The sequence below is a fragment of the Anolis sagrei genome, chromosome 1, assembly GCF_037176765.1.
Source record: "Anolis sagrei isolate rAnoSag1 chromosome 1, rAnoSag1.mat, whole genome shotgun sequence".
Lineage (NCBI taxonomy): Eukaryota > Metazoa > Chordata > Lepidosauria > Squamata > Dactyloidae > Anolis > Anolis sagrei.
The window spans coordinates 213,727,033-213,751,217 of record NC_090021.1 but is presented as its reverse complement, the minus strand read 5'-3'; the positions used below and the strand labels follow the sequence as shown (position 1 = coordinate 213,751,217).

The 24,185-nt window shown below is 40.5% G+C and overlaps 1 protein-coding gene across 1 annotated transcript in view; it reads right to left on the bottom strand.

Moving 5' to 3' along the window:
- Positions 1–20,426, bottom strand: part of DARS1 (aspartyl-tRNA synthetase 1) — a 53,420-nt gene extending 32,994 nt beyond the window's left edge. Inside the window, exons 1-4 of the mRNA XM_060776053.2 lie at positions 20,163–20,426; positions 12,665–12,722; positions 7,714–7,806; positions 945–1,047 (exon numbers count right to left, since the gene is read on the bottom strand). Coding sequence (XP_060632036.2) covers positions 945–1,047; positions 7,714–7,806; positions 12,665–12,722; positions 20,163–20,234 — 326 coding nt within the window. The 5' untranslated portion in view covers positions 20,235–20,426. The remainder of the gene's footprint in view (positions 1–944; positions 1,048–7,713; positions 7,807–12,664; positions 12,723–20,162) is intronic.
- Between the last annotated feature and the right edge of the window lie 3,759 nt (positions 20,427–24,185).

Sequence of the window (24,185 nt, the reverse complement as noted above, 5' to 3'; positions counted from 1 at the left end):
CATGCAGTCTTGCCAGCCACATGACCTTGGAGGCGTCTACAGACAATGTTGGCTATTCAGCTTAGGAATGGAGATGAGCACCACTCCCCAGACATAACTGGACGTAATGTCAAGGGGAAACCTTTATCTTTACATGTTACTGTTTTATGATTTTACTGAACAATGTATTTTTCATGTTTTAATGTCAAAATGCAGCATTTAATTATTGGCAGTTTGGAAGCCACTCTAGAGTCCCCTTTGGGGTTAAGATAGAGTGGAGTAAAAATTTGGATCTGACAAGTGCCTGGTGCTTTCATTTCCAGATTGCTTTGGTAATACAGGCACTTGTCAGATCCAAATTTCAAAGGTCTTGACTGCAATGGTTTTTTTTGTTTTGCTAAAACAGAAACAAAGTCAGTTCCTAGTAGTAAAAAAAAGTCTGGGAAAGGAAAAAAAAACAAATAAGTTTTTGTGTGTGTAATAAAGGATAAAAAACACAAATTGGGTTCTTAACCTATTTAAAGAAAATTACAATACTGGACTTCTAAATACCTTTTATTTCCACTTAGCATTTAGATGAGACCGAATACATTACACAGCGAAGATCCAATACTTAAGGGGGGAAAGGCTGACCCTGTGTTCACATGCACACACAAACTTCCAGCAAAATAAAGCCTCCAGGCTCAGCCTGCCAACCTTTTTGTTAGCTGGCTTGAAAGTAAATGGGAACTGTCTGGGGAGACAGAATGCCCCCTCAGCAATTCAGAATGAATTTCAAGCCTGTGTTCCATTTTGTCTTTTGTAAGTGTAAGGCATTCAGTGCTATAGTGAACTGACAACTTAAATAACTACATTTTAAAAACAAACGCAGCATTGATGTTAATGTGTGAAAATGGTCCCAACCCCTGGGAGCCTTGGTTCCCACCATTGTTTACTGTGACAACAGGATATAATTGCTTACTTACTTGGCAGCGAACTTTACCATCTGCTTACTTGCATGGTCTCCCACAGCCACCAGAGCTTGGACATTGAATTGCTGCTGACGTAGGACTAAGAAACACTGTTTTCCTGAAAAGACGAAGGAACAATGCAGGTGTACTCAGGGCAACAAGTTACTCGGGATCTTTCTCAATGAATGGAAAAATATGTTCTACTACTTTTAAATTAAGCCAGGCTATAAATGCTCACAAAGTACATTAGCCCAGGCAGACATATGTATCTTTTTTGTTACCCCATTCAGACTACAACGATATTTTCTTTTTGATCTGTGTTCAATTTAAATTACTTTAAAAACAAAATTATCACTTTAAAAAGAAATTTCAGGTAAATGGAACATGCAACTGTCTGAGAAAAAACACAATAACAAGTCAAGTTTGTGTAAGCAGTGATCTATAAATTGCACTAATGCTAACTGATTAAGATGAGTAAGGTATGAATTCAAGGCAAGTATCTGCACTTCAGACACACAGGAGCCCCTTTTGGCGCAGTGGGTTAAATCCTTGTGCCAGGAGGACTGTTGACTGAAAGGTTGGCAGTTCGAATCCGGGGAGCAGGATGAACTCCTGTCTGTCAACTCCAGCTTCTCATGCAGGACATGTGAGAAGCCTCCCACACAATGGCAAAACAGCTGGGAGTCCCATGGGCAACGTCCTTGCAGACGGCCAATTCTCTCACACCAGAAGCAACTTGCAGTTCCTCAAATAATTCCTGACACGGAAAAAAAGACAAGCAGGCCATCCTGGAATTCAACACAACCTGGGTTCAAAGTTAAATATGTCAATCCTGAGGCTTCAGACCTACTTCAAAAAGTGTTTAGGCCCCTATCAATGAGTCTGATAAGCTGTTGAACATTTCATGAAGCTTCTACAGAATGGAAGGGTAGGGAATACCTCTGTGACTAACAGCCATATACTTCATCTAATATAGAGTCCCTAGAATATTGGGGCAAAAGTGCATATTCTATGGAATCTATATTAGATGACATGTACCTATTGCTAGATACTGCATGGTGACACTTTGTAATAGGGAGCCATCAAGACCACTGTCAAGTAAGTTTTATTACTGGGATCCACTGCCATCTCCAAAATTATTCCTGATCATATTTCCATTTCTCATTTCCACAGAAACCCAGGCTGAATCTACACTGCCATTCAATGCAATTTTAGAATGCAGGTTAACTGAATTGAACTGAATTATATGGCAGTGTAGACTCATATAATCCAGTTCAAAACAGTTAATCTGCATGCTGAAAACACCTTATATGGCAGTGTAAATGGGGCGCCAGAGTCACTTGCTACAATCTACAATGGTTCTTTCTTTAATTAAAATGTATACCTCCTAAGATCTCAAGGTGGCATATAATAAAACTAATCTAATTTAAACGAGTGTACAAAAAGGTTTTTAAAAAGCTAAAAATATATTAAATATTTTAACAAGAGAAAACAGGAAATATTAAAGCCAATGAGAACAGCTTTGGTTGAAGTACATTTCATGCAACCGCATCTACCTGTCTTTCCTCATTGCTCTCAGCAACAGGGGCTTTGAAGGACTCAAATCCCATCAGGGATGCCTCGGTTCCTATGCATTTATGACTCCTGAAATATAGCAACGGGAACTACCCTTCACTTTATAACTTTAAAAATGTTTGAGAAGATGCTCCAAATATTAACTGAAAGTGGTAAATTGATGTCTTTGTACTTATTAAATTTCTATTTGAAGAAAAAAAATCAAAGTAATACTTAGTTTTGAAATATGAAAGAAGCCAAAATTTCCAGTCCATGACTCAGAAGCAAATTTTGCAGACATTTTGTCCACATACCCCCCCCCCCCCCCAAATCTTAGAAATATAAGGAAAAAGACAGCTGCAAGAAAAGCTAAGGCACATCAATTACTTCATGTACTTGTACTTTTAATGACTGTCTGTAATATTGATGTTGGAAACCGGCCTGAGTCCCTCGAATGGAGGTGAGAAGACCAGTATACAAAACTGCTAAATAAATAAATAAATACTTGATCTCACCACTACAGGTGACAGTTTGGACACATTATTAGGATTATCAACTGTTCTGTATCAATCCATCAACTGCCTATTTGTTTTTGAGTTCAACTGGGAGCGTTGATCCAAAATCATTATCACGTCCACTAAGATGACAATAATTCTGAATTCAAGTTCTGAGCTCACATTTACTCTCAGGTAAATATGTGTAAAATAACAGTTTTGACTTTTCACTAAAACACACTAAGTATTTGAATCCAATCAGATTAGTCCATGAAGCAACTGCTGATCTACTTTAAAAAATCACAGCAATTACAATAATTTCACACTTTTGAGTGTTATGTTGTTCTTCATAGGAACTTATGCAGTTCTGCAAAAATACAAATGCAACTTTTGACAGAGTTGACTCATAACATTTAATTGACACAATAAGTTAATGGGCAAGTTTCTGTCGAAAAACAAACCAGGGCTACCAACGGGCAGCATCAAAGCAGTCTGAATTTCACTTTCGAGTTAGATCACTTTGATTTCAACTGGGTAAATATTTGGGTGAATACTGTGACTAACATTAAACAGATTTCCCCCCTATCACGGAAACACATTACAAAAGTTTGTTTCGATCAAAACGGCACTAAAATATACAATTAAAAAGGGACAAAATTGCAGGCCAAACCTGAAGGTTTATTCTAGCCAATCTAGCCCAATATTTTGTTTACAACAGCAATAGTTATATGCTTGTAGAAAGCCATGGTTACTTTCTAAAGTCAACAGTCCTTGTTCACTTGTGGTAAATGAGTATATGACATACAGCTTCCACTGAATCCAGAGAATTCATGGGAATAACCATAGCTAATGGCCTATAGCAGACCTATTTACTAGTAGTACCCATTATACAATCTACAGAAAGAAGTACTTTTCCTTTCTGTAATTTACAAAAGATATGGTGTGTGATTCTTACTAACAAGATGTCCCCCAATAATTTCAGTGTAGGATCTTCATGCTACTTTTTAGTGGGACAGAAGAGGACATGATTCTCACAATGGCATTAAAGTGTGCCCATATAAGGTTCACTCCTCCCCATTTCTCTAGTTTCCAGCAGACCTCACAACCTCTGAGGATGCCTGCCACAGATGCAGTGAAATGCCAGGAGAGAATACTTCTGGAACATGGCCATATAGCCCGGAAAATTCACAACAATCCAGATTCACTTATCTATTTTATCCACAATTTATATAAATATTACGCTGACTAGAATATTGAAGGCAAACTATAATTTCTTATATATATATATTTTTTTTACCAAAAATCAACAGATTCACCTTCATGTGTTTTGAAAAAGTACTTGGCTACACAAGTACTAGTATGATGCAGCTGCTGGCAAACTAGACACAATGCAAATTAGTGGCAAAGGCAGTTTCTTAGATGGCCAAACACACATTTTGCGCCCCTTCATTCTTTAGCTGTAGAATGAATGTAAGTAAATAAAAACAGTCCTAGACATTAGTATTGTCTTCCACATTAATGACTACCACAAGGTGGAATTGCACAATGTCACAACGGTATACGATCCACTGCACACTATGAGACTAAAACTTCACACAGGAATGTCAATTCACCGGCAAACCACTTTTTTTTCTTCTGTAGAAACTGAAATTTTGAAATGAAGAAAGCTAGCACCAGCTCAAACCAAATCACACCATGGTGCTTATATACCTTTGGCTCCTGCCTACTCCATCCTCAGAGTTTTCTTTATTCCGTCTTTCAAAATTCCCTCTTTCAAAAAATTCTCTAACACCCTATCATCTTCATCGGAGGAATGAGGTAAAGCATGCAGGAATATCATTTAATACAGATCAGAAAAGCAAGAAATTTCTAGCAGCAGTTTCCTAGGATCCAGTCTATGCTTTAATCTCCGCTTACTTTTTTTCCTTCCTTCTGATTTGTATGCATGCTCAACTTATACCTTCCAAAACCTAACTTTAAAACAGATGGCTTTGGTCTCTGATTTCTGCCTGGAATACCTGCTATGAGCAGCCAAAGACAACCCATGCTGTTTCGAATGCAAATTACTAAAACTCCCCAAGATATTAGTGAATGCATTTTTCTTTCTTTTCATGTAATTTTTAAGGAAAACTTAGACAATTCTACAAATCTCCATGAGTACTTACCAGAAATGAGAACTGACCACATGCTCAGCCTAAGTTCTAAGATTGGTGATGGTGCTTCCCATGAATAAAACACACTTAGAGCAATGGAAGAACAATACAGACTCACCAATGGGGATTGGAAAATACCAGATCAATATAGTTTCAATGCTTGATAGAGCTACAGTTAAAAAGAGGCCTAACTACTACTCCACCGCATACTGTACCATACCAGAAACTATGCATTGACTTGATATAATGAAATATATTAATTAAAAACATATTAAGACAATTGTAGTAGTTTTACTGTATTACACATGCATTTAAATTTTTATTTAAAGTATTATTTTTTCAAATTTTTGCCAATTGCTGGAGAGTTCTTGTTGCTTGAGTTTTGGTTAACTGAGAGTCTACTGTACATTCCTTTGAGTTTGATACAGTTAGACAGTTGAGGTTTTGCCTGACCTACTCTATCACAAGGGTCACAAAGAAGGCTGTTGTCTGCTGAATGTGGAAAGGACAATTTGGAAGAATATATTCTCTGCTATATTTGTTGCAGACTACACTGTGGCATATTAGCCTGCAAGAAGATTTGTAGGGTCTTCCACCGCATCTGTATCAAAAATAAGCCTCCAAATCACCTCCTGGGAGCATTCTCACTGTGGTTTTGAACATTCCAGAGCCATCTTAAGTTGGGCAAACCTCTTTTAAACAACAGAAAGTGAAGATGAGCCACTTATTTAGAGGAAAAGTCTTTCCATGGGTACAAATTGGCCAGTTTTGGGGGAGGGGGGAGGAGGAAGAAAACCTGATGGGAATACCTCCTACTGGGGCTTTTGGGCCAAATTTGATTTGAGAAAAATACATTTTTTAGAGTAGCCACTGGGGCTACAAACATGATGTAAAGGCCTAGAGGTCATTTTGAAGTATTTGGAAACAAAACATGTACCTTTTTTTTATATATATCTGGGGGGCCCTGGGGCTGCATGCAGCCTTTGGACCATATGGTGCCTACCTCTGTTTCAAAGTCTTTGAAGGACTGGGACCAGGATTCCTAAAATACAATTTCCATATTTATAATTCTAACTCACTGGAGTAACAGGCAAACACCATTTGTATTTCACCACCATTTGAAATGCATTTGCGATACTATATTTTACTATGGTGCCCGAAGGCACAACTCCTTTCCCCATTTTGATTCCAGCTAGACTCACTCTATCACCAATGAAAAGTTCAAACAGGTCTAACCTCTGCATGATCTTTCTTTATGTGCTCTGCCCATGAGCCTGCAAGGTTCAGATCCACAGAACAGCTGTCTATCCAACATCATTTAAAGACAACAAAAACATATTTAAGCGTGTGAACTGGAAATTGAGATTACCCACCCGCAACCCCCCCCCCCAACCTACACATCTCCAACTTTGCCCTTCTACAGGGAAGAAAAATGATGGGCAGGTGGTTCTATATGAACAGGATACCCCACAGTGCTTAAGCTTAGATAAGAATTTCATTTGAGGTCACAGTAAGAATGGATTTTTCCTTAAAAATTATGACCTAAAATGTTTCATTTGTGGCCACATGAAAGCCTGATTTGTTTCAGGTTTCCAATTTCCCTTAGAAGGCAGAATGTAAGACAAACTATATTCCAATTTACCATCTGGAAAGAGAAATTTTAGCCTACATGATGACTGACATTTCTCCTGTGGTTTAAAATTTTACGTCTACATAATGCTGAATTTATTTGAAGTCATTTAAAAAGGGTATCTAGTTATTTAATTCTCATGAAAAACTAACTTTGTTTACAGGGGTGAAAACCTAACACATTTGAAATCTACGTTTTAGAAATTTAACAACTATATATATATATATATATATATATATATCATAAAATTTAAAACATAAAGCAAATAATTTACATCCCATGCCACTGATGAAAGAGAGACATGAGGGTTTTAAATATTACATCTGTGGCAAACAGTGTCTTGTCTAGTCGTGAATATAATTCCATTTGAACTGGAGAGGGTAGGTTGAAACAGAATCAGTGATGTGTGTGTATGTGACTGTGTTTGAAAGAAAGGTGTGTGAATGCAGGAGACAAAGGCAAGAAATTAAGACATCTTCTCAACAGCATGAAAACTTGAAAGCAAGCATCATAAACCTACTGCACCTCTATAGGAAATGCCAATTCAAGACCGTCCTTTGAAATAGTCGTTGGGGCTATCAACCCAAAGTTTATTCAGGTTACTATTGCAAGTGCTATACTGGAACATTTAGTGAGGGGAAGGCCCACAAATTATTGCTTGAGACTTCTCCCTTCACCTAACCTTCTTGCTAGGTTGTTACGTCAACAAGTAACTTGAGCCCTTTCCATAAGTGGATTCTCATAGAGGTAAGCACACTGATCCAATGCTTGAAAAAGCAAGTTATTTAAAAATCCTTCTTGTTATTTTAAATTGTTGTGCTCTTATTAGGAGGAGCACAAGAATGTTCTAGAAAAAGGGAAAAAATGCCAACCTTCTTGATTCGTAATAAAATGTGTAAAAGACAATTAGTACAGACACATTCAAAGACTATCTTAAAAAGAAACGTTTTTACCTTTCGCTCTGCTGGTATGGACTCTACCTCGAACCCAGACAACTTCATCAGCTTTCTCTCCTGTCAAATCCTTCACTCGAACTAACACACGATCTGTAGGCGATAAAGAAACATTTAGTCATAAAGGAACATGTTATCCATTCAACACAAGAAAATATACCTTGAAGAAAATGTAATTTACTGTTTGATGGAAACAATGGACTCTTAATAAAAATGTGGATTGCATCTGGAGTTGTGCTTACAGCAGAGGAAGAGACTGAGGCACTGATTTTTTGCCAAATTTTCTTTCACCACTTGAGGATGCTAAAAATGTGCTTTAGAGCCTCGTGAACCCCTTTGAAGCAGAGCTAGGGAAAGAGAGGAATACACAAAACTCATGCATGCTTTTTCAGTGCATCCCACCCTTCTCACAAACATCTCAGAATACTCCCTTCCCTCCTAAACTACATATACTTTAGAATACACTGGGGGCTCTTAATTTAAATGTGGTTTGGAAGGAGTCCCATTGATTTTTCAACTGGACTTGAATAAATCTATGGTTAAAAGCATACGATTTCCATAAGAATAAAAGCCCAGAACACATTATTCAGTGGTTAGACAAAGGGCATAATGAAATCTCATACAAGTTAGAGATAAACTGAAATGGCATTATAAAATGTATTTTAACCTCTTGCCTCATTAATATCCTTTAGGTGTTAGAGAGGCTGCAACAAATAATGGAATATTGGACAAAATGAACTAGTGGTCAGTTGTCATTAAGGAGACATGGACACAAGGCTTTGATCACATGGACAAAGTCTAAAGGTTACATTTCAAGAAGAAATTGTGAGCAAGTCTCTTTAGGCACTCCTATACAGAATCCACCATCTCCAAAGTGCATCCCATGCACATTTCATATTTGTGTGACTAACCCAACAACACAGGCTGGCCCAAATGCATGTATCTCTCCAGGCTTATCATTACTCCTTTCCCAATGATGGTGGGAAGAGTGGTACTGTGTGTGTGTGTGTGTGGGGGGGGGGGGGACCAATTAGATGCAGAGTGACATAATTCTGATACTTACACCTGGAATTTTACAATGATTACCATGTTAGAAAGTAAAGACCTCTGCAAAGTTATTTTGCCATTAGTGAAGGAAGGTTATTTGAGACCAGTGGTTCCCACCTGTGGGCTGTGGACCACCAGTGGTCCACAAGAACAAAAATATGGTCCGCGGCCTCACCATTACTACACCGTTGCCTTGAAACCACAAGGCAATGAGAGTGACTGGTCTTGCGAAACCCTCTTATATTGCTGAGACAATGAGGATGTCAGGAGGGAAGAGGCTGATTACCCACGAAAGATTACTACTACCACATCAGCTCTAGATTATTAAATATGGTTTTCTATGGGCAAGCAGATGGCGACTAGTGGATGGCCTATGTTCTGTATCAGGAACTAGAGCTGATGTGGTCTATCCAATGCAATTTTCTGAATCAGCACCCCAAATAACCAAACCAAATCTGAAGTTAACCAAAAACTGATTTGTAACCCTTTTGGTATTAATATTGGAGAGTGGTCCCTGGTCAAAGTGGTCTCTGGTCAAAAAAGGTTGGGAGTCATGGTTCAAGACCAATGTGAGGCACACTTCTCCAGAGAAGGTCTAAACAAATTAGAGGAAACCCATCCTTGACTTATCTCATTTTATGTTAGGTTTTCCAAACACAAGAAACAGGCAGTGTTTTCAATGTTAGCATTCTATCATATTCAGTAGTACAAAGAAAGATTTGTAATAACATGTGTTCTATGAGAGGCAGCCCTGTAGAATACTAACGCTGCAGCTGGCTGAAAACCACTGCTGATAAGCCTAATCTTTTGTGCACAGCAGCATTTCTTTTGACAACTAAATTTCTCTTTTTCTCTTAAGGCATTTCACCTTCTAATTCTTCAGTGGTCTCTCATTCCAATCCAATGTCTGTTCTGTGAATCTTTCATTGTCACTTCTGGTTGTTTTGTCATTGTATGTTACTTTGCAACTATTTTTGAAGAAGAGATTGTAATTTTAAAATGTTTTTAGTATTTTAATGTGTTTTTTTTATCAATTGTACATCACTTTGGGGATCCTAGTGTTTGACAGATAGTACACATATACCTAAATTAAGTAAGTTGTATGCAGAGTTACTAAGACAGTGGTTTTCAGCCTATGGGTCTCCAGGTGTTTTGACCTACAATTCCCAGAAATCCCAGCCAGTTTATCAGCTGTTAGGATTTCTGGGAGTTGAAGGCCAAAACATCTGGGGACCCACAGGTTGAAAACCACTGTACTAAAACATACTGTGTTTAGTACACATTCAGTACCTTGAAGGTATCAGATCTCTTGTGATCTTGAAAGCTAAACAGGTTCTGACCTAGTTAGTTTTGAAATTCCAATTATCACAGGGACAGAAAGTGAGGTGAAATTTTCTTAACAGGGGTACCAACAACAAAACAAACACCACAGGCATGTTAACCCTTCCCTATACTATCCGATGATGATGATGAGGATGATAAGGGAAACATTCAGTGCCTATTACACAGAGCAACAACGACATACAACACACAGACAAAGGTAAAGACCTTCCCGTTTCATCTGTGTCTGGAGGCAGGTCCAGCCATGGGGAGGTGCTCTTGTTCAATTTTTCCATGTTCCATGCTGAGGAGTCTGTTATCTGTAGACATCTCTGATCGTGTTGCATGTCTGCATGGGACACCCTTTTACCTTCCCGCTGAGGCGTTACCTATTGATTTACTTTTGAACTGCTTTTGAACTGCTAGGTTGGCAAAAGCATGCAATGTAAGTAAATCAATAGGTAATGCCTTGGCGGGAAGGTAAAAGGGTGTCCCATGCAGACATGCAACACGATCAGAGATGTCTACAGATCGTGGGCCTTCCAGGCAGCAGATTTCCTGCAGCTAGCAGTTTAACCTCCTGCGTTACCGCGGCCCCCACTGCGCTAGATAAATAGAATTAGAACAGTCACTTCTAATTTTGTGACCTAAAGGCCAAGTGAAATGCCATGGTCTTATCTGCCTAACACAGAACAGCGAGCTCCACAATGAGAATGCTGATACAAAGCAATCTGAGTAAATTATAAAACACCTTGCTCCACCATCACTCTAGCTGTCTGCCCAAATAATGCATTGCCCTGGGTGCCTCAGAAAACAAAAAAGCCCATACTATTGAAGGTACCTCAACTGTAAGAGCCAGTGTGGGGTAATGGTTTGAGTCAGCATTTGAATCCTTAATCAGCCATGAAAACTAACTAGGTGAACTTGGCCAAGTCCTGCTCTCAGAGGAAGGCAAAGGCAAATCCCAACTGCAAAAAACTTGCCAAGAAAACCCCATGATAAGTTCCACTTTAGGTTGCCAATAAGGTGGAAGTACAGTAACTTGAAGGCACACAACAACAACCACCTCAACTGTGGGATTGACTCAAGAGACCACTGAGAATTACACTGTTGAAAGACCAGCCAAAGTCTGAGGCCTGTAAGCAAACAAAATTCCAATTTCTACATGCTAATTTCAAATACCAGCATTGCTAATAACTGACATAATTGTAAAGTTTTATTTAGAGAGAAAGGTATCATTGATTTAAAATTGCTAGAAAGCTGCAATACAGTCCAGATGTGTATAACAAAGACACCTTTCCATAAATTATAATATGGATATAACCCAGAATGCACATTAGGTTAACTTCTAAAAACCACTATACCCATAATGGGTCAGCTTTCATTAAAACAAGATGACAAATGCTTTGGATTCATGTTCAGATACAGGACAACTGATCATTTTTCACTTCTGCAGTGTTCATATTAAAAAAAAGTCAAAAAGGACTTCTTAATGCAGTGGTTCTCAATCTGTGGATCTCCAGGTGTTTTGGCCTTCAACTCCCAGAAATCCTACCTGCTTGAAAAGTGTCTAGGATTTCTGGGAGTTGTAGGCCAAAACACCTGGGGACCCACAGACTGAGAACCACTGTAAAGAGAAACATACTGAAAAAGGTGGTGAAGAGGTTTCAAACAGATAAAGCAATTTTGCAATCATGGCTGGTGAGGCTTTTTATGTTTGTACTGAACCTATACTCTCCTTCTTCCCAGGCCACGATAGCAATTCAGTCCTTTCAAACTACTCTACTTAAATACTTCCCTACCAAACCACTCTTTAGCTTCTTTCCAACTTTCTTTTTAACATGATATATAATGAGTATTCATTACAGCAAAATGGATCTTTATTCTACCCCATTCCTTTTTGCTCAGTACTAGAACAAAACCTCTCAATTGGTTGCTTCTCTACAGTCCCAATTGGCAAATGCAGCTCAATGTAGATGCCAAGAACTGCACACTTGCATCATTGCAGAGAAAATGTAACTTCCCTATGGATAAATATGCTATGGACAAATACAAAAACTGTACATGCTTATAAGAATTCACCAAGTTGAAGTAAAATTATAAGCAATAATGGACATATCCACGTCCACTAAGAAAACAGAGGAAATAAGTTGAGAGTCCAGGAATGGTAACTTATATTTGTCCAAATCACAAGTAGACATATACATAGTCCATTCACCAGTTAAAACAAGTTAGAATATTTCCAACAATTAAAACATGAGTTTAGGCAGTAGTGAACACCCTGACACTAACTGCCATTGAACTCAATAAAACATTTGTGCCTAGAACTCAATGCATTTTTTACACTAGGCAAAGAGAATGAAACAATCAATCAAACAATCACAAAAGTTACCGGGTCATTTATTTCACTTCCTTAGAAAATTCTGACGCACTTCTCGAATTTTCAGCGTGCATGAATTTTTCCAAGTCTTCTCTTTTTTCAGATCAAACACATGACAGAAGTTTGGTTTCAATATAGTTTCACAATCCTCTGAAAAATATAAGGCTCAAAGCTTCATGTGCTTTCCAAACATTCAAAACTGACCTGGTTTGTCCTGGGATTGTATCAGTGGCAACACTCCATATCTTTCCTTTGCATAGTCCTAAAGAAGAAAAAGAGGTATTATTGTATTGAAAGCTTTTTCTTCAAAGTAATAGGAAAAATGTTAGTTTTTCATGTGTGGCAATATTCTACATAAGGAATTGTGTGTCAAAAGCATAATATACAGCCTAAAGGTAAACTTATAGCATAACTCTGAAAATAAACAGCAACTGAGTGCAAGACAGAAATTTGCATCCCAGCAAGCACAAAGGCACATGTACATCTTTTATTATAATATGATGAAATGTCATCCATGTGAACAAGCCACATGTGATTTAGGACATTGAGTTTTTGTTAACGCTTCTCACACATATACTGAGGGAAAATATACATGACAAGTACCAACAGCCTAGAAATCAACTTTTCCCAATTTTTCTTTTATTACAGAATGATTTAACCTTTGACAGATATAAAATCACCCTGTTTTCCCCACATCATCATTATAAGATATATACAATCATATATTCATATATTGGCACGAGCTATAAGCATATGAAAACAAAGTTCTTTCTGGGGATGAACTGGATTAAGACATTCAACTTCCAGTTGATCTGTCAAACAGACATCAAGCCATGAAAAGGATATTGTTTACTTAGGCATGTACTTGACAGGTGCACAAGTACACAAATACTTGGGAATATAAGGAACTATGTGTTCTTGGAATTAGGGCTATATTTCCTCACTGTAGCCTTCATGTGACTTCCTATTAATCTAATGAGTTTCAGGTTACCAATTTTAAAGAAACCCAGTATCTCAATAAGGAAAAACTAAATTGCCAAATGTCATTATGAGGCAAGATCTGATCAGCATAAAGGGACAAATCTACCCACTCTCTGCAGTCTAGGGGAAATCTACACTCAACATTTAATGCAGTTTCAAATTGGTATTGAAGAAAGTGGCTTCACTGCAGCTAGTATGAGGCCTGGATGGTGATTACACAAGCCCCAGAGCACTGGTGCGCATTAGGGCTTTCTTTTGCAAAATTTCAGGGGCATTTGTTGTCTTGCCACCACAATCTGGAGCTAGCTTTGAACTGCATTAAATGGTTAGTGTAAATGGAGTCTTAATAAGCCACATTGCTGACACACCTATGAGAAGATCTTTTAGTATGTGAATGTGATTGCAAAATCCTTGTATACTGTTACATAACTCAATAAGGATGGAAAAAAACTAGGAATGGGGAATGAAAAAAATTGGAAGTGTAGAAATGGAAATTAAGATGCAGAGAGATCTTTAAAATAATGCAAAAGAAAAGCAGTGATACTATCACTGAGGATATAACAGTGCAACAAGATATTTGGAATGTGGAAAGGACAGGAAGTCATATGTGATGGAAAGCATGACAACATAAAAGGCAAAGAAAGAAAACAATAATTTAATATTGAAGCATAAACAGATTTCCTTGTTAAGAGAACAATGTGAAATCACAAAAGGGATGTTTAAACCTGAATAATAACATTAAAGTAAGCAACTTGTGTAAACAGGAGGCAATTAGGTTGAGAAACAACAAATATTTATAACAGTGGGAATACAACTGCAGGATGGTGATACAGTCGAATTTTATTACGAAAAGAAAAATATTATACTAATACCACAAATAACAGGATAGCACAGCAGTATTTCTTTTCCCTTCCCAAGCTCGTATCTGATGAGGTCATTAATTTAAATTGTGCCCTTTCCTAATCTGGCAACTCAAAAATCTTGTAACTATGAGCATCAGTAGTAGTGGCACAGGCTTTAGTTGCAACTATTATCATCCAGATAAGAGAATTGAATATTGCATTAAAATAATTTCCCAAATATAGATATGAACATTAGAAGTCACTACCAATAACGGTGCTCTGTTCCTCACTCTGTTTAATTATAATTCATTTCAGAGTGATTGCCAATTTGAATTTGAATAATAATTATGTGGAGTGAGAAATGCCAGATGTTCAAGATGGATTCAAAAAGTTATAAGCATCTGGGATCATAAGAAAAACATACATTGGCTAATGGAGCTTATTAAAGAATTTCAGAATAAAATCAGCCTGTGCTTTATAGATCACAGCAAGACATTCAGTTGTACAGTATATATATCATGGATAATTACAGATATCTCTAAAAGAAATCAGTGTGCTTCAATATTTGACTGTCTTGATATGTAACCAATATCCAGGACAGAATATAGAGAAACAAGAGTGGTCTCCAATGAATTGAGAGATCAGGCAAATCTACATTTTATCCCTTCTTGTTTTAATTTGTACACATATCATACAAAAACAGGATAACACCTGGACTAAAGAGGAGGGAAAATTGAGAAACAGGACATCATCTAGATACCATATTACTTGCTGAAAATAGCAAAGACCTGGAAGAACTATTGATAAAAACTGAGGAAGAACGTGTAAAATGAGAAATTCAACGGAAAATTAAGAAAACAAAAATAATTGATCATGAATTATTTATGTAAATTTAAAGCAGAGGATGAAGACATCAGGATAGTTATACATTTCTACGCCTTTCCTCAGTCAAAAAATCAAAATGGAAATCAGTTGGAAAGCCAACTGTGAAAGAATTAGATAAGAGCCTCAAGCATAAAGATATATCATTAAATACTAAAGTCAGGTTCATCCATGCTATGGTATTATTGATTTCTATTCATGGTTATGAAATCAGGACAGTTAAGAAAGTTACAGATATGGACTGCTAAAAAAGACAAACGGGTCCAAGAACAACTCAAGGCTATCTCAACAATAGAAACAGAGAAAGAGATAACACAATTCATCAGAAAGACAATTAAGTTAAAATTTGAATAGAGTAGGAGAAAAGGAAGACCACAATATAGGCCCCTTCCACAGAGCTGAATAAAATCCCACGTTATCTGCTTTGGACTGGAATATATCATCATCATCATTTAATAACTTATTAATCGCCCTCCATCCGAGAATGCTCCAGGCAATTTACAGCTAAATTACAAAAGATAAAATACATACATACAAAAATTAAAAATCAACAGAGATCGAATGCTCTAGTAAAAAGCCAGGTCTTAAGTGCGAGAGTAAAAGGCCCTAAGTCACGCATGGCTCTCATGTAGGGCGGCAAGGAATTCCACAAGGCAGGGGCAGAAATAGAAAAAGCCTGGTCCTTTCCAAGTGCACTTCTCTAGGACCCGGTATATGGAGTAAGTCACGTTGGGCTGGTCGTTGCGACCTCCAATGATGGGAGAAGGAGAGGCGGTCCCTAAGGTACGATGGACCCTGGCTGTAAAGAGTTTTAAAGGTCAGAACTAGCATCTTATACAGGCCACGGTACTCAGTTGGAAGCCAATGTAAAAGTTGCAGCACTGGTGTTATATGGCATTTCATGGGCGTTCTTGTGAGTAACCTGGCTGCCGCATTTTGAACAATACGAAGGTTTCAGGTCGTAGACATCGGAAGGCCCACATACAGGGCGTTGCAATAGTCCAGCCTAGACGTGACCATGGCATGGATGACAGTTGCCAGAGCCTCGTCAGATAGGTAGGGTGCCAGTTGCCTCGCTTGTCGTAGATGGAAAAAGGCCTGTTTGCTGGCAGCAGCAACCTGAGCTTCCACTGTCAGCTGTGAATCCAGGATGACACCTAAGCTCTTAACAGTGGTCGATGGAGACAGGGCGGCACCATAGAAGGTGGGTAATGGAGGAGTCAGACCTGCCGGGCGGCCATGCCAGAGAATATCAGTCTTCGCCGGGTTCACCTTCAGTCTGCTAGCACATAGCCAGTTTGACAGAGCTTCCAGACATAGGGTGAAATTGTCTGGAATTGACGTTGCTCCAGGCTCCAGACGCAGAAGGAGTTGGGTATCGTCTGCATATTGGTAGCAGTCCAGGCCAAAACTCCGAGCCAAACTAGCAAGGGGTCTAACGTAGACGTTGAAGAGAAGAGGAGAGAGAATTGCACCTTGGGGGACCCCACATAGGAGGGGGGATCTATCGGAGACTTGATTCATGTAGTCCACGCGTTGACTCCGGTTCCGGAGAAATGAGTCGAACCAATTGAGGGCCTGACCACGAACTCCGGACATGGCAAGACGGTGAATCATTAGATCGTAGTCGACGGTGTGGCGGTGTGGACTTAGATAACCCAGTTCAAAGCAGATATTGTGGGATTTTCTGCCTTGATATTAATATAATAATAATAAAAAAAACTTTATATATACCCCGCCACTATCTCCCCGAGGGGACTCAGGGCAGCTTACATGAGGCTATGCCCATCAATACAGTAAACACAATATAACACAAAAACACAACAGAAAATCAGAAAATAAAATAACGTAAAATACAGAACCAATGTAAATAAGCAGCAAAACAATATAATATCAAAACAATATTCTGGGTTATTTGGCTGTGTGGAAGGGTCCATAGATAAACAGATTCAATTAAGGAAGTTTCAGTACCAAGTTCGCAAAACCTCACCTGGGCTATTGAAAACTAGGTGTCTAGTGGTCTTTTATTCATAGATCACCATAAAACAATGCCAGCTTGATGGTAAATAATAAGAAAGTATGGCAAGTGATAGTGCTATATAAAAATGTCTATATACACAAGCAGAGGTGATACAACACTGACTCATGGGGAATTAATTATGAGAAGCAACTCTGGACCAAAAGAGCTAGAACTAAAAACTATTTAATTCTGTTTTCCTCATTAAAGAATTAAGACTATTGTTTACATATTTATATCCCCCCTTTCTCTTTCTATATATATATATATGTATGTGTGTGTGTATATGTATGTATATATATATATATATATATATATATATATATATAAAGAGAGAGAATAAAATTGCTGGTTTATTTAAGATTTATGATCTCTGGAAGTTTTTAAACAGAGGCTGGGTGGCCATATGTCGACCAGTACTTTGGATGTGAGTACCTCCATGGTGGAATGGGGTAGACTGAATCATAGAATCATAGTTGGAAGAGACCTCATAAGCCATCCAGTCCAAACCCCTGCCAAGAAGCAGGAAAATCGGTTGCAGTTTCTTTCAACTCTATGATTCTATGATTTTTTTAAAAAAAATGAAACAGTTTAGGTGGAGTCTTAAGTTACAGCACGCATGTTTTTAAAAGAAAGAAGGACAACAAATGGGAAAATGAAACAAGTTTCTTTTCATAGGAGTGAATGAGTTAATGTGGGAAGAACAGAACATGAGAACTTTGCTAGGTGCAATAAGCTAGCTAATGCATGGACCTCCTATATATGTTATACCTATCTTCCCTATGAAGCAAATCTCCTGCAACAGACTTCTGTGATCTCTTAGTGTAAGCATTAGTCTGCAGAACAAAGGCTTTGTCACAGTAGAATTGCCCTCTTAATACAAAAAACAATTAGCAATTTGTTTCAATTTAAGACGTGTAAGAAAGAAAAGGCAACAGTATCCAGAGCTCATGAAAACAGCAAAATGTCAGAAGTGACTGCTCGTTCCATTCTGTCTTAGGACCTGAATCCGAAATTGATGATATATTTTACTAACATGGCTTATTACATAAGGAAGCCATATCCCTGGTCTGTTATCTCAGCTTCTACATGGCACAGCACGAGGGATGTGTCCTCTATTCCTTTGCTGTATTATCACGTTAATAAGCTTCCTGTGAGAGCCCTTCCACACAGGCCCTATATTCCAGCATCTAATCCCATGTTTTCGGTTTATCCCAGAATATCTAGCAGTATGGATTCATAGAATCATAGAGTTAGAAGAGACCTCATGGGCCATCCAGTCCAACCCCCCTGCCAAGAAGCAGGAATATTGCATCCAAAGCACCCCTGACAGATGGCCATCTAGCCTCTGTAAAAAAAACCTCCAAAGAAGGAGCCTCCACCACACTCCGGGGCAGAGAGTTCCACTGCTGAATAGCTCTCACAGTCAGGAAGTTCTTTCTCATGTTCAGATGGAGTCATATATTCCCGTTTAAAGCAGACGACCTGGGATCAGATCCTGAGGAATAGAGTCTGTCTGGAAGGGCCCTGAGATACACAGATTGAATATCCCTTATCCAAAATACTTGGGACCAGATGTGTTTTGGTTTTTGGAGATATATACCCTTGTATTTGCATATAAATACAAAATGAGGAGGGCAGCGGTGGTACATCGGGTTAAACTGCTAAGCTGCAGAAGGCTGACAATTCAAATCTGTGGGACGGAGTGAGCTTCTGTTGATAGCCCAGCTTCTTCCAACCCAGAAGTTTGAAATGTGAGTAAATCAATAGGTACCGTTTTGGCGGAAAGATAACAGTGGCCACATGACATAGGAGGCGTCTGTGAACAACGCTGGCTCTTTGGCTTAGAAATGGAGATGAGCACCAACCCCAAGAGTCGGACACAACTAGACTTAATGTCAAGGGGAAACCTTTACCTTTACACAATGAGGAACCTTGGAGATGGGACCCGAATCAATACAAAATTAATTTAAAGTTTCATATATAACTTACACAGTCTAAAGCAGGGGTCCTAAAACGAAGACCTGGGGGCCGGATATGGCCCCCCAAGGTCATTTACCTGGCCCTTGCTCAGGGTCAACCTAAGTCTGAAATTACTTGAAAACACACAACAACAACAATCCTATCTCATCAGCCAAAAGCAGGTCCACACTTCCCATTGAAATACTAATAAAGTTTATATTTATTAAAATTGTTCTTCATTTTAATTATTTATTGTTTTAAGTGTTTTTTGCACTACAAATAAGATATGTGCAATGTGCATAGGAATTCATTCATGTTTTTATCGAATTATAATCTGGCCCTCCAACGGTTTGAGGGACTGTGACCTTAAAAGGTTTGAGGACCCCTGGTCTAAAGGAATGGCATTTCCCCACAATATTAATAACATTGTGTATGAAATAAAGTATGTGGACACTCAACCATTGGACACTCAGCCACCCATGTGGGCATTTCAGAAAACATGGATAAGGGACACTCAATCTGTTATGTTTCTTTTCTCCAGTTCATGTCTATAGAAATTTTCAGCGCTGCGTAAGATACGATAGGATGGCTCCACAATCAAAAACCTGGGGTGCATCTACATGGTAGAATTCAAGCATTTGGACACCACTTCAACTGCCATGGCCCAATGCTATGGAATCCTGGGAGTTGTAGTGTTTAGCCGCCTCTGCCAGAGAGTGCTGGTGCCTCGCCGAACTACAACTCCCAGGACTCCACAGCATTAGGCCAAGGCAGCTGAAGTGGTGTCAAATGCACCTGGAGGGAGGGCCCAAGTTTGCCCATGCCAGCATTAATTCCCCAGTGCAACCCCCATTTCATCGGCTTCTCCTCAAATAAGTCTGAGGGGAAAAGAAAAAAAAGGACCAGGGAGCCCTTCTGGACCAGGCCTCATCCCTCGGGGAGCCTCAGAAGACCCCCCCCCCCCCGCGAAGAGGCCTGGTCCTACCCAGCCCGCCCTCTCCGCTTCCCAGAGACCCACATCAGCTGCCGGCTGCTCCATGGCGTTCTCCCTCTTCCGCTCCTGATTCTTACGGGCGGCAACGCCGGGCATTTTGCCACTTCCTGCAATAAACTTGCCCACAGGGAGAGAAGGAGGAGGAGGGGAAGGGGAGAAGAAAAAAAAGCAACCCTTTCACTCTTTTCGTCCCTTACAGGCTTCCGTACTACATGGCAAGCCCCGGCTAACCCTGACACACGCCACGCCACGCCCACTAAGCAGCGCCAGGGGCTTTCCAAGCCTCGTGCCTGTCCGCGCGGCTTCCGGGCACGTCGAGCACGCGCTGGCCATGACGTCACGCGGGGAGGATTCCTCCCCCCCCAGTCATCCCTACTCCCTCCTGCCTTGCGTTCTTTCCAACTATCGCGAGAAGACACTACTATTTTCCGGGGAATTCGACTCTTCAGGCTTTTGGACTTCAGCTCCCATAATTCCTAACAGCCGATTGTAGGAGTTGAAGTCCAAAACCTGACATATTCTTTAGACTTAGTGCAGTTTGGCAGCTCTTTAAGTGCCATGGCTCAGTGCTATTGACTTCTAGAGGGTCGAAGTTGTACAAGGACTATAAACTAGACTTTTTTTTTTGGCCAAAGATTGCCTCTCCCAAACTAAAGTCCCCATAATTCCATAGCAATGAGGCATGGGAGTTAAAGTGATGTGAAACTGCATTAATTCCAAAGTGTAGATGTCTCCTGTTTTCTGCTAATAGTATGGCGCCATCTGCCTATCTTTTAAATTGTTGTGTGCTCCTTCTTCCAGTGTCCAAGCCTTTCTTTCAGGTCTAACCCTCCTTTATGTGGGATACTGGCATTGCTTAGGTGTCGCTGGGACCACTGCCCGTCTGCTTCCTCCCTTCTCCAGCTCTGAGAGGGCCTCCTTGGCAGCCATCTGGCAATGGTGGGCAGGCTCTTCTTGCGGCTCTTCCTTGCCTTCCGCTGTCTCCCTCATACATATTTTCCCCTCTTCTTTCTTTCCTTGCTCTTCTTATTCTCTCTTACCTCACCTTTTCCTCCCTTCTTTCTCTTTCATGTCTTTCCCCCTTTCCTTTGTCTTCCTTTCTTCCCTCCTTTTTCTTTCTTCCCCTTACTCTCTTCTTTCACTTTTTTCTGTTCCAGATTATCTGCCTTGAACTGGATTATGTGGCAATGTAGACCCATATAATTCTGCTCAAAGCAGATAAAGTGGATTATCCGCCTTGCTAATCTAATTTCATCCCTTCTTTTCTCTCATACACATGTCGTTTTTCCTAGTGACAACACAGATGGCCATTTCACCTAGCGACAGCCTTTGTGGTACAAGTAGATCATACATTCCATGCATACTTACTTTGAGATAGATAGATCGATATATATACGAGCACATATACACACACAAATATATTGAGCCCTGTGGTGGTGCAGTTGGCTAAACTGCTGAGCTGCTGAACTTGCTGACTGAAAGTTCAGTGGTTCAGATCTGTGGAGCAGGGTGAGCTCCCGCTGTTAGGACCAGCTTCTGCCAACCCAGCAATTTGAAAACATGCAAATGTGAGTTGATAATAGGTACTGCTTCTGCGGGAAGGTAACAGCGCTTCATACAGTTGTGCTAGCCACATGACCTTGGAGATGTCTACGGACAACGCTGGCTCTTCCACTTATTTATTTATTTCAGATATTTGTACCCCTCCCTTCTAACCCCCCCCCCCCCCCCGGGGGGACTCAGGGTGGCTTTCAGCCAGCAACAATTCAATGCCTCCAATGTACACATAATAAAATCCAATCGTTACTTACTGTGCTGTCGCACGCTGGGCCTGTACATTAGACCGTAAACAGGACATAAATTCTCTGTGCCCAACGGGACGCCGGGGCTGCCTCAGAATAAAGGCCCTTAGATTCCCCCAAACAGAGTCTTTAGAATGCTTAAAGTAAGTCCAACAAAGTTCTTTTATTAAAGAACAAACAGGTATTGTAGAGCTTTAAAGTATCAGTTCTCTCAAACTTGTCCGCAGGGAACAGGCACTGTCTTCTTAACTATAATTAACTAAAGGGGAAATCCTAGCTTCTAATCTGGGCAGTCTGTACTTGCCTCTGTTGACGTGGAGCCCCTGCACCCGGTACCAACTGCGTCTGGCTTCCGCGAGCGACCCTTGCCCCAACAGAGCTTTGTAGACCTCCAGGTTGCTGTGATGGCCGACTGGAGTCCCTCAGCCAAGCTGTGGCTGTATGTCTCCTGGCCAAGCCGTAGGGCTGTATAACCCCAGCCAAGCTGTAAAAGACGAAGCTTTTCTACAGGAGCCACTTCGTTCTATGTCCTGTGTGAAAGGCTTCTCTGTGAGAACTAACTCAAAATGGCTTTTTTCCCTCCAAAACTCAACAAGGGGCGGGATCAGGGAACCTAACTATAACTGGCAGGTGGCTTACCCTATAAATGCAAATTATAACAGGAAACCCCCTGCTGCAAAATCCCAAGCATGGGATTGCACACAAACATTTAAACACAGCAAATACATCTGGAGCTCCTGGAACAGCTGTTCCAGAACACTCCTGGCCTAGATTTCTCAATGATGAGAAATCTACACTATAATAAAGGGACCAAAACATCGTGAGTCAAATTCTTATACTTTAGAAACATAGCATTTAAAGTCTTTCTATACAAACCAATCATACGTTCCCACACCCCCCCCCCATGTGAGACGCATGCAGTACATTAAACAATCATGAAACCTTTTCTGTACTCAAATACCTATTGACACTGGGGTCCTATCTGGGGGCACTTTTAACTTAGGGATGGTGGCATCAGATGGAGCAATCTCGGCCCCGGCCATAACAAAACCTAAAGTGCAAGAACTAGAGCCCTTTTGTCTGGCATAAGCCACAGCTGCAATAGCTTTTTCCGAGGTGTCGCAAAAGACACGGAGTTCGGTGTGCAAGCTCTGTGAAGGGCTCCTGGCCGTGAATTGGCGTGGGGTGCTCAGCTGGTGTAAATCTTGAGCCTGAACGATTTGCTGTTTGGTCTTGGGATCATGCTGTATCTTACGTCTCAAAGACTGCAGTCTCTTCTCTGCTACCTGTCTGTTGGGAGGCAGGGTAGGCCGGTCTGCTTTGAAGGGCAAAGGGGCAATCCCTTCTTCGCTGAGAGTGACCTCGGAGTTCATGATGTTCAGGAGCGCTTGCTCATCTCGGGAGAGCGCTGTGTTCTCATCACCCCGGGACACGTCGAAGATGGAAGAGAACTCAGATGAAACTCCTTGGCAGCAAACCGAAATGTGGCTGAGGCAACTCTGCATGAGGGTGACTCTGCCACAATTGAGGGTGTTTGGCTGATCTGGATGCAGAGAAGACGGAGGATGCATTCTGTCGACACATACAGGTCCCTGTATGGTCCATCCTAAAGGAGTCTTCTGTGCCAAAGGTGCACCAGGAGGACCTCTCTTTTCAGCTCGGATGCTCATCAAGCTGGGGTAGTTGGATCCAATGAGCAGGACTATGTCGATATTCGGCTCAAAGGGTGGAATGAGGTCCTGTAGTCCTTTCAGGTGAGGATGCGCTTGCATCATCTCTCTGGTAGCAATCTGGTCCTTATTGCGTGGGATGGACGCACACTCAATAAGGTCAGGCAACTCAAAACGAATGTCTTTGCCACATGGCGAAATGATAAATCCAGACGCAACGCGGCCCTGTCTTCGTTGTTTGCCTGTACAAGTAGAAATGCAATAGTCAATAGTCTTTGTCTGCCCCTTAAAGATTTTGAAGAAGTCAGGGGTGGCCAGGGAACCGTCGCTTTGGTTGTCAAGGGCCACGTACATTTTCTTCTTCATCCATAGCTTGCTGGCAGGAAAGACCTCTGCCAAACAAATGGGGTGGCAAATCCTAGTTTTCTTTGGGCTGCCGCACAGCTGTGTGCAGGCCACAGAGGGTGCCTCAGTGCCCGATGAAGGTCCAGCTGAATCTTCTGGGGAGAGTTGACTGGTGGCCCCGCTCTTGACCTTGGAGGGCACGAAATCCTTGTCATGCATGGCTGAGCAAT